A 13,307-nucleotide genomic window follows, 5' to 3' on the forward strand; every position below is an offset into this window, starting at 1 on the left:
TCCTCTCATCACCATATTTGGTGGTGAGTAGAAATACCAACCGCACGCTTCAGATTTATACATCTGGTGAAACATCTGGCTCATTGTTTCATCTGTGGTTTAACTCTGTGGTTTAACCAAAGATGGTTTTGTTTTATATACACAGTATCTGGTTTAACTAAGAGCATTGTAGCAAAGTCAAAACTGAGCCATGCTGACTGACAAGTGGCATTGGTACAGCTCTGCCCCAAATTGCATGTTATTATTTGGCTAAATTATCATCCATAGATGCCTACAGCCACAGCAGTCTTAAAATGGACTGTTACCTTGATTGCAACATTAAGATGTTAAAACATTTAAACTCCTATTGAACTGTGACATCATTTCCTGACATCTTGTTTCCCTTTCTCACTCCAGTTGTTCTCAACACACGTTTAACCAGGTGGAGTCAGGCTTCTACTCAGGAGACAGGTCGGTGTTTACCTTTTTTCCAATGTCTAATGGATTGTACAAGGATTGTAAATTGGGACTTCCACTCCATACCAAATCTAATTCCATCTCCTGTATTGTTCTACCCTCTCTTAAGATGATGCTGCTGCCCCACGGTAAGAACCTGGAGATCTTCACTGAGGGAGGTGACGTGGCCACAAACATTCATAGACAGAGCTATGGATGCAAGGACAGACCTTTGCTCCTCCTAAAACCCCATTGGAGGAGATGACCCAAGGTTCTTCGCCTCAGACCTGCTCCAATAGGATTTGAGAAGGATGCAAGTAGAGGAAGTGAGGAGTTGAGCAGAGATTAATTGGGACAGGGGTCGTGTCATTGTTTTAGGTGGAATCTTATGTTGAATGATACATTTTATCTGTTTACACTCATATCTTTGTTCTACATATGCTTTTTCCACAGATGGCTCCTGGATGCTGATGAAATCTGACTGAAATTAGACTGTAGTCAATAAAACTTTCAATGCCAAATTGAAATCATGATTCTGTAATTGATAGAAAATGATAGTTCCCAATCAGACAATTACTACATATCAAATCTGTTTCTCAGTGCAATGTTTAGTGAATGCATGGCATCGTTTTTGCTGTGTGTACTGATTCAGTTCTAAACGACCATCATCGAGTCCATTCTCAACCTCCTTGATCACTGCAACAATTGGCCGGTCTGCTGAGAGGGTTATTGGCTGCCACCTGCCCTCCATTGAGGTCTCGCATGACTCCAGGGCAAGGAAGCGTGCGGAAAAGATCATTGCCGACCCCTTCCACCCTTTTCCAAACGGTTCAGGTCAATCACGACCAAACCCCCCCCCCGCCACCTGAACAGCTCCTTCCCCCGCGCCGTGGCCCTCACCAACCGGCCACCTGGTCCACCATGATTCTCTCATCCATGGACTTTGAACTCTGCCCTATTCATCCACAGACTATGCACCCTGCACCATTATCCAGGAACTGCACATTGCACATCTCTTCCGTACATAATTTAGCCAGGTCCCATTAGACTGAAATTCAAACCAAAAAGGTGCCAAGACTTTAAAGAGAGAAATTGAGAGTGAAAACTTGACCATGAAAAGTTATTATTGCTGGTGGACAATTTGATGCATTCAAATGTATTTTTACATGTTTGAATCACGTTTCTTTGCTTCCAGTTTGATATGTATTATTTAAGACATTTTTCTGTGGCAATTATGTTCTGCTCGTAGGAGTTGAAGTTAGCTGGATACCCAATAAGCTTGTTGTTGAGTGAGAACTTCAGCGATTGAAATACTTAGCAAAGAGCTGCAGTTAGTTTTGGAATGGGTAGAAAGGAATAAGTTAGTCCTAAATATTTCCAAAACTAAAAGCATTGCATCTGGGAAAAATCCCTCACTAAACCCTAAACACGTCTCGTAATGAATATGGAAATTGAGCAAATTGTGGTGACTAAACTGCTTGGAGTAACCCTGGATTGTAAACTGTCATGGCCTAAACATATTGATGCAACAGTAGATAAGATGGGGAGATGTCTCTCCATAATAAAGTGCTGCTCTACCTTAACAACACTATCAACAAGGCAGGTACTACAGGCCCTAGTTTTGTCGCACCTAGACTACTGTTCAGTAGTGTGGTCACAGAGGGACTTGTAGGTGGCTCAGAACAGGGCAGCACGGCTGGCCCTTAAAAGTACACAGAGAGCGAACAATGACATGCATGTCAATCTCTCATGGCTCAAAGTGGGAGAGAGATTGACTTCCTTATTACTTGTTTTTGTAAGAGGTGTTGACAAGCTGAATGTCCGGAGCTGTCTGTTTAAACTACTAGCACACAGCTCGGACACCCATGCATACCCCACACAAGACATGCCACCAGAGGTCTCTTCACAGTCCCCAAGTCCAGAACAGACTATGGGAGACGCACAGTACTAAATAGAGCCATGACTACATGGAACTCTATTTCACATCAGGTAACTGATGCAAGCAGAATAATCATATGTGTATTTCTACCTGCTTTTTACCTCGTGGAATAACAGGGACTGTGAAGAGACACACACAAAAGGTACAGACCCATGCATACACACACACACACACACAGTGATATTGTTATTGAACATTTGTGTTGTGGATATGTGGTGGTGTAGGGATGTTATATGATATACTGTTTTATCTTTAGCTCATTCAGTACAAACATAGTTCACTGTTATCTGTTGTTTTAGAAGTAATGTGGGTGCTTTAGTGTGTTTGGACCCCAGGAAGGGTAGCTGCTGCCTTGGCCGCAGCTAATGGGCATCCCTATTTTTTTTTAATGTATCCGTTATTTTACCAGGTAAGTTGACTGAGAACACGTTCTCATTTACAGCAACAGCCTGGGGAATAGTTACAGGGGAGAGGAGGGGGATGAATGAGCCAATTGTAAACTGGGGATTATTAGGTGACCGTGATGGTTTGAGGGCCAGATTGGGAATTTGGCCAGGACACCGGGGTTAACACCCCTACACTTATGATAAGTGCAATGGGATCTTTAATGTCCCATCCGAAAGATGGCACTCTACACAGGGTAGTGTCCCCAATCACTGCCCTGGGGTATTGGGATATTTTTAGACCAGAGGAAAGAGTGCCTCCTACGTGCCCTCCAACACCACTTCCAGCAGCATCTGGTCTCCCATCCAGGGACTGTCCAGGACCAACCCTGCTTAGCTTCAGAAGCAAGCCAGCAGTGGTATGCAGGGTGGTATGCTGCTGGCAAATAATAAATAGACATTTCATATTTAGCCTAGCTAGCCAGTTATATTTGTGTAGCAAAGTAGTGCGCAACAGCCATGGAATACTGCATACATTTTAAAAGACATTACATCATAAATAGTATGAAAATGAGCACATACTACGCAGTTTAAGTACAGTATGTTGGATGCAACATACTGGATGCTATTATGGGTATTCGGACATGGCGAGTGTCTGTGTTATCGCAGGATCCATGTTCCAGTTGATAGATCCTATAGAAGGCAGACTGATGGCAGCACCTGGTAGGGGATTAACCTGAGGCGCCATCTGTCTCTCTGAATCTCAACTATAGGAGCAGGACGGAGCATCGCTAGCAGAGTCTGTCTGTCTTCTCTCCCGCCGCAAACCGACACCTCCCAGTCTCCGCAGACTAAATCTACGCTTCATCCTGGTCTCAGTCAGTCTGTTGTAGTGAAGATTAAGTTTGGTTGTTTTGTGTTCGACTGTCTGTTTCTGGTTAACAGTGTTGTTCCCCAGTCCAGAGTTGAGGACACTGTCCCATCCACTGACCTCCACTATGTCGCCTCTGGTCCTGTCCTGCTCAGTGATATCGTCCTGCGAGCCCTTAGCCGCACCAGTCAGGGTCAGAGAATCCAAGACAGCGACCCAGTATTTGTTAGCCTCTAGCCAACCACCTGCAGGAAAAGGTTACAAAATAGACTTTACAAATATGGCATGAGTTAGTTACCTGGTCAAGTTCATACATTATAATGTGTGTTTTTGTATATGAACATACATTGTATTGATTTAATAAATTAAGAGAAAATAGCCAGGTGCATCACTATTCCCATTGAAGATCTATTACTGTATGTAGGCTATATGTATTTCTCCCTTACCTTGCTCCCCCATCTTTAGTCCACTCAGCAGATCAATGCTCTCTGGTCCATCCTCTACTGTCTCCTCTTTGACTAGCAACAGATCAGGCTTCCCATCCATGTCTACTGACTGTAAGAGATACAGAGTGAGAGGATATTGGATAAAGAAATCTGATATGAGCACCCTGCTATGGAGCATCTTCTGATTGGGCAATTAGGGATTGCTGAGTACTATGCAAACATGTTGTTAGTTGATTTGACTACTTGACAATCTTTAATGGTTTAATAATTGAAAGGCATGGTCCCACACTTAATCAAGACCTGGTCCCATATCCACAAAGAGTCTCAGAGTAGAAGTGCTGATCGAGGACCAGGTCTCCACCTGTTTAATAGTCTTATTCATTATGATCTAAAAGGCAAAACTGATTCTAGATCAGCACTCCTACTCTGAGAGGCTTTGTGGATACGGGCCCTGACCCAATACCATTCAGACAGTAGTTTACAGTGGGCTCACCTCAGTGAGACTGTGTGTAGTCCTGTGCTGCTCAGCTGGTTCCTCTGTGGGTTCAGGAGGTGTAGTCCGGCTGTCCTCCATGACCATGGTCTCCTCTGGGTTCCCCAGACCCTCCTCACACATCAGCAGCACATCTGAACCCTCCTCCTGGAAGAGACCGGTGATACAGATTACACAGACATACTCCCTCAGGTACGTACGTACACACAGATAAAACACACTTTCAACATGGAGTGTTTACCCATCCCCACTATGTTTGAGTCCTATACTGTAGTTACAGAATTATTTCACTGTTGTTCAACCCATCATGGTGGACATACATATGATGTAGGTAAATATGTGTCAGCTATGGTAAGACAAAAGTCAACAAAAGAAACTATTTTGACGTGTACAGTAGATGTTTGTTAGTGTGTGGGTCTAGAGTCAAAGAAAGTCTTAGAATGAAAAGTCCTATTTTGTGTTTAGTAAACATAAACAAGTGTTAAATGCAGCATGTGTATAAATCAGCATTCATTTCCTCATTAAAAGTGTTTTGTGAAAATTTGTGAACATTAAAAAGCCTACACAGCACAAACAATATGAAACAGACATGTTAGGCTCATACCACACTATCTGTGGGATCTTCTTTGCTGTCAACAATGACAATTAATCTTTGTCATGTTTGATCTAAACGTCAGAAGCTACTCCTGTGGAATAGTAACTTTATATTTATAGAGTGGAATGTTTTTTTCTGCTGGTGTATCCTGAGGTAGCTCCTCTATTAGAACCTCTTCCTGCAGTGTGAACAGCCTCTCTCCTGTGTGGACCCACTTGTGCCTCTTCTTGTTTCAAGTTGTAATGTCAACTGCACAAGTACTGTGAAATGTCTTTCTTGCGAGCTCTAAACCCAGCAATGCAGTAATCAATAACAATGTAATACCATTTTTTTTTATTTTTTATAAGTAAATATGCATATTATATACATAGTCAGTTCTAGTACCATACTACAATTTGCAGTGATACTGGAGCGACATGTATAGGGGTAAGGTGACAAGGAATCAGGATATATGATAAACAGAGTAGCAGCAGCATATATGATGATTGTATGTAAGTGGGTGTGCGTGTGTAGAGTCAGTATAAAGGTATGTGCATAATATGTGTGTGTGAGGAAATTATGAATTGAGTGTTGGAGTGTGCATGAGTGTGTAAGGCCCTGTGAGTGTGCATAGAGACAGTGCAAAAATAAAATACAAGGGTGAACTCAGTCCATGTAGCAATTTTGTTAGCTATTTAGCAGACTTATGCCTTGGGGAATGAAGCTGTTCAGGAGCCTATTGGTGTCAGACTTGATGCACCGGTACCGCTTGCCATGCTGAAGCAGAGAGAACAGTCTATGGCTTGGTGGCTGGAGTATTGGCGACTGACCTCTGTGATGCTGCGTCGGGCCCTTGGCTGCGCTGGGGTGGTAGTGGGGTCCTCCGTGGCTACAGGGGGCGCTCCAGACTCTCCAGTCTGGATGTCTCTGCTGTGCCGTAGGTCCTCCTCTCCTTCAGACCTCTCCTGCTTGACCCCAGGACCTGCAGCCTCTGCAGACTGATACAAGAAGATAACAATGGACAACAATGCTGTAGGGAAGTCTCACTAGGTCCCCTAAGGCAGATAAATGAGGATGTACATTTAAGCAAGTGAATAGATGAGGGGAGCTAACTATTTTTTTACGCAGCACTATTACACTAACCTCTATCATGATAATTTGCTGGGTTGAGGTTCCATTCCCCTCATCAACAGTGATTTGTTGACCATCTCTCCATGTATTGTGTCCCGCTGGCTTCACAAAGCTCCTGTGGCCTCCAGTGAGACGTCCTTCACCTGAGAGAGTGATAGGGGGAAAAAATAGTTGGTTAAGTACTGCCAGTGCTCAATGGTATATTGCACACTTTTGTCACTGTCTACAATTGGCAAGGATGTAAGGTAACACTTCATAACTTATTGATACACTATTTATTGATCAATGTATTATGTTCCACGAATCACGTTTATTTTGTCAATAAAAACATAGAAAATGCAGAAAATCTAATCTGGTTAGAACATGATAGTGTATTTGCGCAAGATAGCTAAATAAATCATAATGCATAAAATCTAAAAACTGAGCAAAACCTAATTCTTGGTAGCACATCGCATGTAGAGAGGAACAGGGCGACAGGCCGCGCAACCTCACGAAAATGTACCTCTTGCCATTCCTCTGTATCGGTCGAAGATCTTGAAACTATTGGGACGACTGACAGGGACGCGCTCACGTGCCACCTTCATTTCCAGTAGTTTCCTCCGCAATCCTCTGTTTTCTTTCTGGCTTTGAGTTATTTGCAAACGAAACACTGCATAATCGTCGTCTACGACTTTACATATTTCTGCCACGGCTGCATTCGCTAGCACCTCCATGATGGAGGCTATTTGAGCGTGATAAACCATACAGTTATATATGTTTAGCAAGCTGGCGTTAAAGAGATAACATCTATCAACTAAGTCCTGTCTGCAACGCGAATTAAACACTATGTGGGGGTAAGTATGTGATGCTGTGCAGTTAAAGACTCATATTTTGAGTTTCAGGTTGTTAAATACATGTTTAATAACAAAAACGCTAATGTGGTCACAGCTCACTTCCGTTGACGTTTTTTTTCTTAGTGTGAGTTTCCGGCAGACTTGACGCTATGTTGCGTATTGCTTGCTGCCATTCACAGGTCGGAGGAGTCATGAGCTAGGAACAACAACAACAACAACAAAATATATATATATACTGCTAAAAAAAATAAAGGGAACACTAAAATAACACATCCTAGATCTGAATGAATGAAATATTCTTAGTAAATACTTTCGTTACATAGTTGAATGTGCTGACAACAAAATCACACAAATTATCAATGGAAATCAAATTTATCAACCCATGGAGGTCTGGATTTGGAGTCACATTCAAAATTAGAGTGGGAAACCACACTACAGGCTGATCCAACTTTGATGTAATGTCCTTAAAACAAGTCAAAATGAGGCTCAGTAGTGTGTGTGGCCTCCACGTGTCTGTATGACCTCCCTACAACGTCTGGGCATGGTCCTGATGAGGTGGTGGATGGTCTCCTGAGGGATCTCCTCCCAGACCTGGACTAAAGCATCTGCCAACTCCTGAACAGTCTGTGGTGCAACGTGGCGTTGGTGGATGGAGCGAGACATGATGTCCTAGATGTGCTCAATTGGATTCAGGTCTGGGGAACGGGCGGGCCAGTCCATAGCATCAATGCCTTCCTCTTACAGGAACTGCTGACACACTCCTGCCACATGAGGTCTAGCATTGTCTTGCATTAGGAGGAACCCAGGGCCAACCGCACCAGCATATGGTCTCACAAGGGGTCTGAGGATCTCATCTCGTTACCTAATGGCAGTCAGGCTACCTCTGGCGAGCACATGGAGGGCTGTGCGGCCCCCCCAAAGAAATGCCACCCCACACCATGACTGACCCACCGCCAAACCGGTCATGCTGGAGGATGTTGCAGGCAGCAGAACGTTCTCCACGGCGTCTCCTGACTCTGTCACGTCTGTCACATGTGCTCAGAGTGAACCTACTTTCATCTGTGAAGAGCACAGGGCGCCAGTGGCGAATTTGCCAATCTTGGTGTTCTCTGGCAAATGCCAAATGTCCTGCATGGTGTTGGGCTGTAAGCACAACCCCCACCTGTGGAGTCGGGCCCTCATACCACCCTCATGGAGTCTGTTTCTGACCGTTTGAGCAGACACATGCACATTTGTGGCCTGCTGGAGGTCATTTTGCAGGGCTCTGGCTGTGCTCCTCCTTGCACAAAGGCAGAGGTAGCGGTCCTGCTGCTGGGTTGTTGCCCCCCTACGGCCTCCTCGACGTCTCCTGATGTACTGGCCTGTCTCCTGGTAGCGCCTCCATGCTCTGGACACTATGCTGACAGACACAGCAAACCTTCTTGCCACAGCTCGCATTGATGTGCCATCCTGGATGAGCTGCATTACCTGAGCCACTTGTGTGGGTTGTAGAATCCGTCTCATGCTACCACTAGAGTGAAAGCACCGCCAGCATTCTAAAGTGACCAAAACATCAGCCAAGAAGCATAGGAACTGAGAAGTGGTCTGTGGTCACCACTTGCAGAACCACTCCTTTATTGGGGGTGTCTTGCTAATTGCCTATTATTTCCACCTGTTGTCTATACCATTTGCACAACAGCATGTGAAATGTATTGTCAATCAGTGTTGCTTCCTAAGTGGACAGTTTGATTTCACAGAAGTGTGACTGACTTGGAGTTACATTGTGTTGTTTAAGTGTTCCCTTTATTTTTTTTGAGCAGTGTAGATTATTTTGCACCTGTTTCCTCCAGCATCTACACAAGGTCCTTTGCTGTTCTGGGATTGATCTGCACTTTTCGCACCAAAGTACATTCATCTCTAGGAGACAGAACGCGTCTCCTTTCTGAGCGGTATGACGGCTGCGTGGTCCCATGGTGTTTATACTTGCTTACTATTGTTTGTACAGATGAACGTGGTACCTTCCAGGCATTTGGAAATTGCTCCCAAGAATGAACCAGATTTGTGGAGGTCTACAATTATTTTGCTGATTTCTTTTGATTTTCCCATCATGTCAAGTAAAGAGGCACTGAGTTTGAAGGTAGGCCTTGAAATACATCCACAGGTACACCTCCAATTGACTCAAATTATGTCAATTAGCCTTTCAGAAGCTTCTAAACCATGACATCATTTTCTGAAATTTTCTAAGCTGTTTAAAGGCAGTCAACTTAGTGTATGTAAACTTCTGACCCTCTGGAATTGTGATACAGTGAAATAATCTGTCTGCAAACAATTGTTGGAAAAATTACTTGTGTCATGCACAAAGTAGATGTCCTAACCGACTTGCCAAAACTATAGTTTGTCAACAAGAAATTTGTGGAGTGGAAGAATAAACGTCTTGTTTTCGAGATGTTAGTTTCCGGATTCGACCATATCGATGACCTAAGGCTCGTATTTCTGTGTGTTATTATGTTATAACTAAGTCTATGATTTGATAGAGCAGTCTGACTGAGCGGTGGTAGGCAGCAGCAGGCTCGTAAGCATTCATTCAAACAGCACTTTTGCGCTGTTTATGACTTCAAGCCTATCAACTCACGAGATTAGGCTGGCGTAACCGATGTGAAATGGCTTGCTAGTTAGAGGGGTGCACGCTAATAGCGTTTCAAACGTCACTCGCTCTGAGACTTGGAGTGGTTGTTCCCCTTGCTCTGCAAGGGCCTCGGCATTTTGTGGAGCGATGGGTAACGCTGCTTCGAGTGTGGCTGTTGTCGTTGTGTTCCTGGTTCGAGCCCAGGGAGGAGAGGGACGGAAGCTATACTGTTACACTGGCAATACTAAAGTGCCTATAAGAACATCCAATAGTCAAAGGTTAATGAAATACAAATGGTATAGAGAGATTATAGTCCTATAATTCCTATAATAACTTCAACCTAAAACGTCTTACCTGGGAATATTGAAGACTCGTGTTAAAAGGAACCACCAGCCTTCATATGTTCTAATGTTCTGAGCAAGGATCAGGTCCTTATCTGTCTACAGTCCAGTGGAGGCTTCTCAGAGGAGGAAGAGGAGGACCAAAATAAAAATAACAATTGTGAAACATTAAAGTACATTTTTTTTTCAATTAAAATTATACTTAATATATTCACGTCACCAAATCATTGATTAAAAAACACTGTTTTGCAATGGTCTATAGTAGCCTCAACAGCACTCTAGGTTAGCACCATGGTGTAGCCGGAGGACAGCTATTTTCCATCCTCCCCTGTGTACATTGACTTCAATACAAAACCTAGGAGGCTCATGGTTCTCACCACCTTCTATAGACTTACACAGTAATTATGATGACTTCTGGAGAAAGTCCTCCAATCTATCAGAGCTCATGTTGTCCATCCAATCAAAGGATCAGAGAATTAATCTAGTAGTCAAATAATACGCTCCAGCTAGCTAGCACTGCAGTGCATAAAATGTGAGTAGCTGAATCAAAAGAGGGAGAAAGACAAAGGTTAATTTCTTCAAACATTGAAAAGCAGCAACGAGACATTTTCAGTTTCACTTACGCTACCTAATGCAGCTAACTTAGCCTAATCAACAACCTGACTCAGAGAGGAATGATTATTTATGTTAGCTAGCTGGCTAAAGCTTTCAATTATATTAATTTGTTGTCACCGGGGCTCGCCAGTGTAACTGCTTGCTGTACACTGTACTGCGTGTTTGTACACATGAATTGGATTGTTGGCTTAATAATGCGTTAGTTGTAGTAGCTATGTTGACTGACATTAGCTAATATGGGGACAACGATGTAGGCTGTGTGTAGTGGTTATGGTATTAAGTTTTGGCTTGGAGAGGTCACAGACAGCTGTTGTTGTGCATTGACGTCTACAATCGAAGGGAAAATGTGAGAGGAGGAGAGCACGTAAATGTGATGATGCAGTTTGTATGGCTGCTATGAAAGTGAACTGTGTGTGCGGGGGATCAAGAGCGTTTTGCCAATTCTGTTGCAAAACGTTTTTTATAAACGTAAGCATACGGAACGAAACGGGGATGGACCTACCTGAATTTTGTCCAATAAACTTATTTTAATTTGGACTAATGATTAGACTTTAGATCAGCTAGATGCAGGCAAGAATATGCAAGGTGGTATTGAATGTGTCACTGTCCGTCACCTTGATTACTCCAATTTGTCTGTCAACCTGTGAACCTAATGTTATAAACTTTAATTTGTAGGCTAGTTTGTAGCAACCTCATGATGGGCATGGGGCAAATTTGAGTATCACGTAGTAGCCTAAACCTATTGTGTTACATTGAGCTGGGTGAATGGAATATGAATGACAGTCATCCAAAATATAAATAAGGCCATGCTCATAAAAAAATGAATTGCCACCCATCTCCACGTTGACACAGTTGTCAAGAGTGGTGATTATTTTTTTCTTTCCAATCTCTCCCAGTACATGGCAGGCTCGCTGCAGGCTCGCTGTCTACTCTGACCTATGGCGCGCATGCGCAGTGTCGCCCTGGATTATGCGAACAGTGATGTCAGGTTACAGGCTACAATTTGTTGTGAGTCCCCCCCACACTTCTGCAGCGTCATCACGTTGACTGTTCTCGAGGCCTCAGGGCCCGTTTTGAGGGAAGAAATACCCTCTTGTCTCCAGAAGCAGGCAATCCGAGTGGTTCCTACTGCATATTGAAGATTAGGTAGCGGCTGTTACAGCCGGAATTTCCTGGTTGGGAAAAGGGATGGGACTTTGCTTCCCATTCTAGATCAACGTGTCCCAACAAGCACCTCAGAGTCTACAAACTCAGAAAGCTCACATCCATGCAACTGTCCCATATTCAGTCTCTAGGCTTCATGAGAAACCAGGAAAAGAGCTGTCTGACTCCTCAGCACATTCTGTTTCTGGGTTATTGGCGTGTCGTTCTTTTCTATCCTCACAGAGGGTGTCTGGGTCCACATTTTGGCTGGGTCACTCAGTGCGTTTACGCCAGTGCCTACGCCTACTGTGGAGGATGGCTTCTGTGATGGAAGTCGTTCCCCTGGGGATATTGTTGAGGCGGCCCTTCCACAGACTGTCTCTCTCTCTCCTAACCTTGGCTCGCTTCCTATTGCTGGGGAGCAGTACGCACATGCTCTCCCTTTGGGCAGCGCATTCTTGGTTGCCTCTCCGGTGCAGGTGTTATTTATATATTTTTTACCCCCTTTTTTTCGATCTTGTCTCATCGCAGCAACTCCCCAATAGGCTCAGGAGGTGAAGGTTGAGTCATGCGTCCTCTGAAACCGCAATTCTAACACTCGCCCGCTTAACCCGGAAGCCAGCTGCATCAATGTCTTCGGAGGAAACGCTGTTCAACTGACGACCGAAGTCAGCCTGCAGGCGCCCGGCACACCACAAGGACTCCGGTGCAGATATTTTATCCAAGTTGGACCCTCTCTTTCAAATCAAATCAAATCTAATTTATTTATATAGCCCTTCGTACATCAGCTGATATCTCAAAGTGCTGTACAGAAACCCAGCCTAAAACCCCAAACAGCAAGCAATGCAGGTGGAGAAGCACGGTGGCTAGGAAAAACTCCCTAGAAAGGCCAATACCTAGGAAGAAACCTAGAGAGGAACCAGGCTATGTGGGGTGGCCAGTCCTCTTCTGGCTGTGCCGGGTGGAGATTATAACAGAACATGGTCAAGATGTTCAATGTTCATAAATGACCAGCATGGTCGAATAATAATAAGGCAGAACAGTTGAAACTAGAGCAGCAGCACAGTCAGGTGGAAGTTGAAACTGGAGCAGCAGCATGGCCAGGTAGACTGGGGACAGCAAGGAGTCATCATGTCAGGTAGTCCTGGGGCATGGTCCTAGGGCTCAGGTCAGTTGAAACTGGAACAGCAGCATGGCCAGGTGGACTGGGGACAGCAAGGAGTCATCATGTCAGGTAGTCCTGGGGCATGGTCCTAGGGCTCAGGTCCTCCGAGAGAGAGAAAGAAAGAGAGAAGGAGAGAATTAGAGAACGCACACTTAGATTCACACAGGACACCGAATAGGACAGGAGAAGTACTCCAGATATAACAAACTGACCCCAGCCCCCCGACACATAAACTACTGCAGCATAAATACTGGAGGCTGAGACAGGAGGGGTCAGGAGACACTGTGGCCCCATCCGAGGACACCCCCGGACAGGGCCAAACAGGAAGGACAT

The 13,307-nt window shown here is 44.3% G+C and overlaps 1 protein-coding gene and 1 long non-coding RNA gene across 2 annotated transcripts in view; one reads left to right on the plus strand and one right to left on the minus strand.

The window, feature by feature from the left end:
* Nucleotides 1-3,789, plus strand: part of LOC116376445 (uncharacterized) — a 16,532-nt gene extending 12,743 nt beyond the window's left edge. Inside the window, exons 2-4 of the long non-coding RNA XR_004211806.1 lie at nucleotides 397-450; nucleotides 566-761; nucleotides 889-3,789. This is a non-coding gene — a long non-coding RNA (uncharacterized LOC116376445). The remainder of the gene's footprint in view (nucleotides 1-396; nucleotides 451-565; nucleotides 762-888) is intronic.
* The window catches only part of LOC116376431 (uncharacterized), a 9,893-nt gene extending 2,604 nt beyond the window's left edge, over nucleotides 1-7,289 (minus strand). The window contains exons 1-6 of the mRNA XM_031836588.1: nucleotides 6,775-7,289; nucleotides 6,285-6,415; nucleotides 5,972-6,139; nucleotides 4,568-4,714; nucleotides 4,075-4,183; nucleotides 3,749-3,873 (exon numbers count right to left, since the gene is read on the minus strand). Of these exons, the coding sequence (XP_031692448.1) occupies nucleotides 3,749-3,873; nucleotides 4,075-4,183; nucleotides 4,568-4,714; nucleotides 5,972-6,139; nucleotides 6,285-6,415; nucleotides 6,775-7,015 (921 nt within the window). The 5' untranslated portion in view covers nucleotides 7,016-7,289. The remainder of the gene's footprint in view (nucleotides 1-3,748; nucleotides 3,874-4,074; nucleotides 4,184-4,567; nucleotides 4,715-5,971; nucleotides 6,140-6,284; nucleotides 6,416-6,774) is intronic.
* Nucleotides 7,290-13,307: the final 6,018 nt, after the last annotated feature.

The sequence above is a fragment of the Oncorhynchus kisutch genome, linkage group LG12, assembly GCF_002021735.2.
Source record: "Oncorhynchus kisutch isolate 150728-3 linkage group LG12, Okis_V2, whole genome shotgun sequence".
Taxonomy (NCBI): domain Eukaryota; kingdom Metazoa; phylum Chordata; class Actinopteri; order Salmoniformes; family Salmonidae; genus Oncorhynchus; species Oncorhynchus kisutch.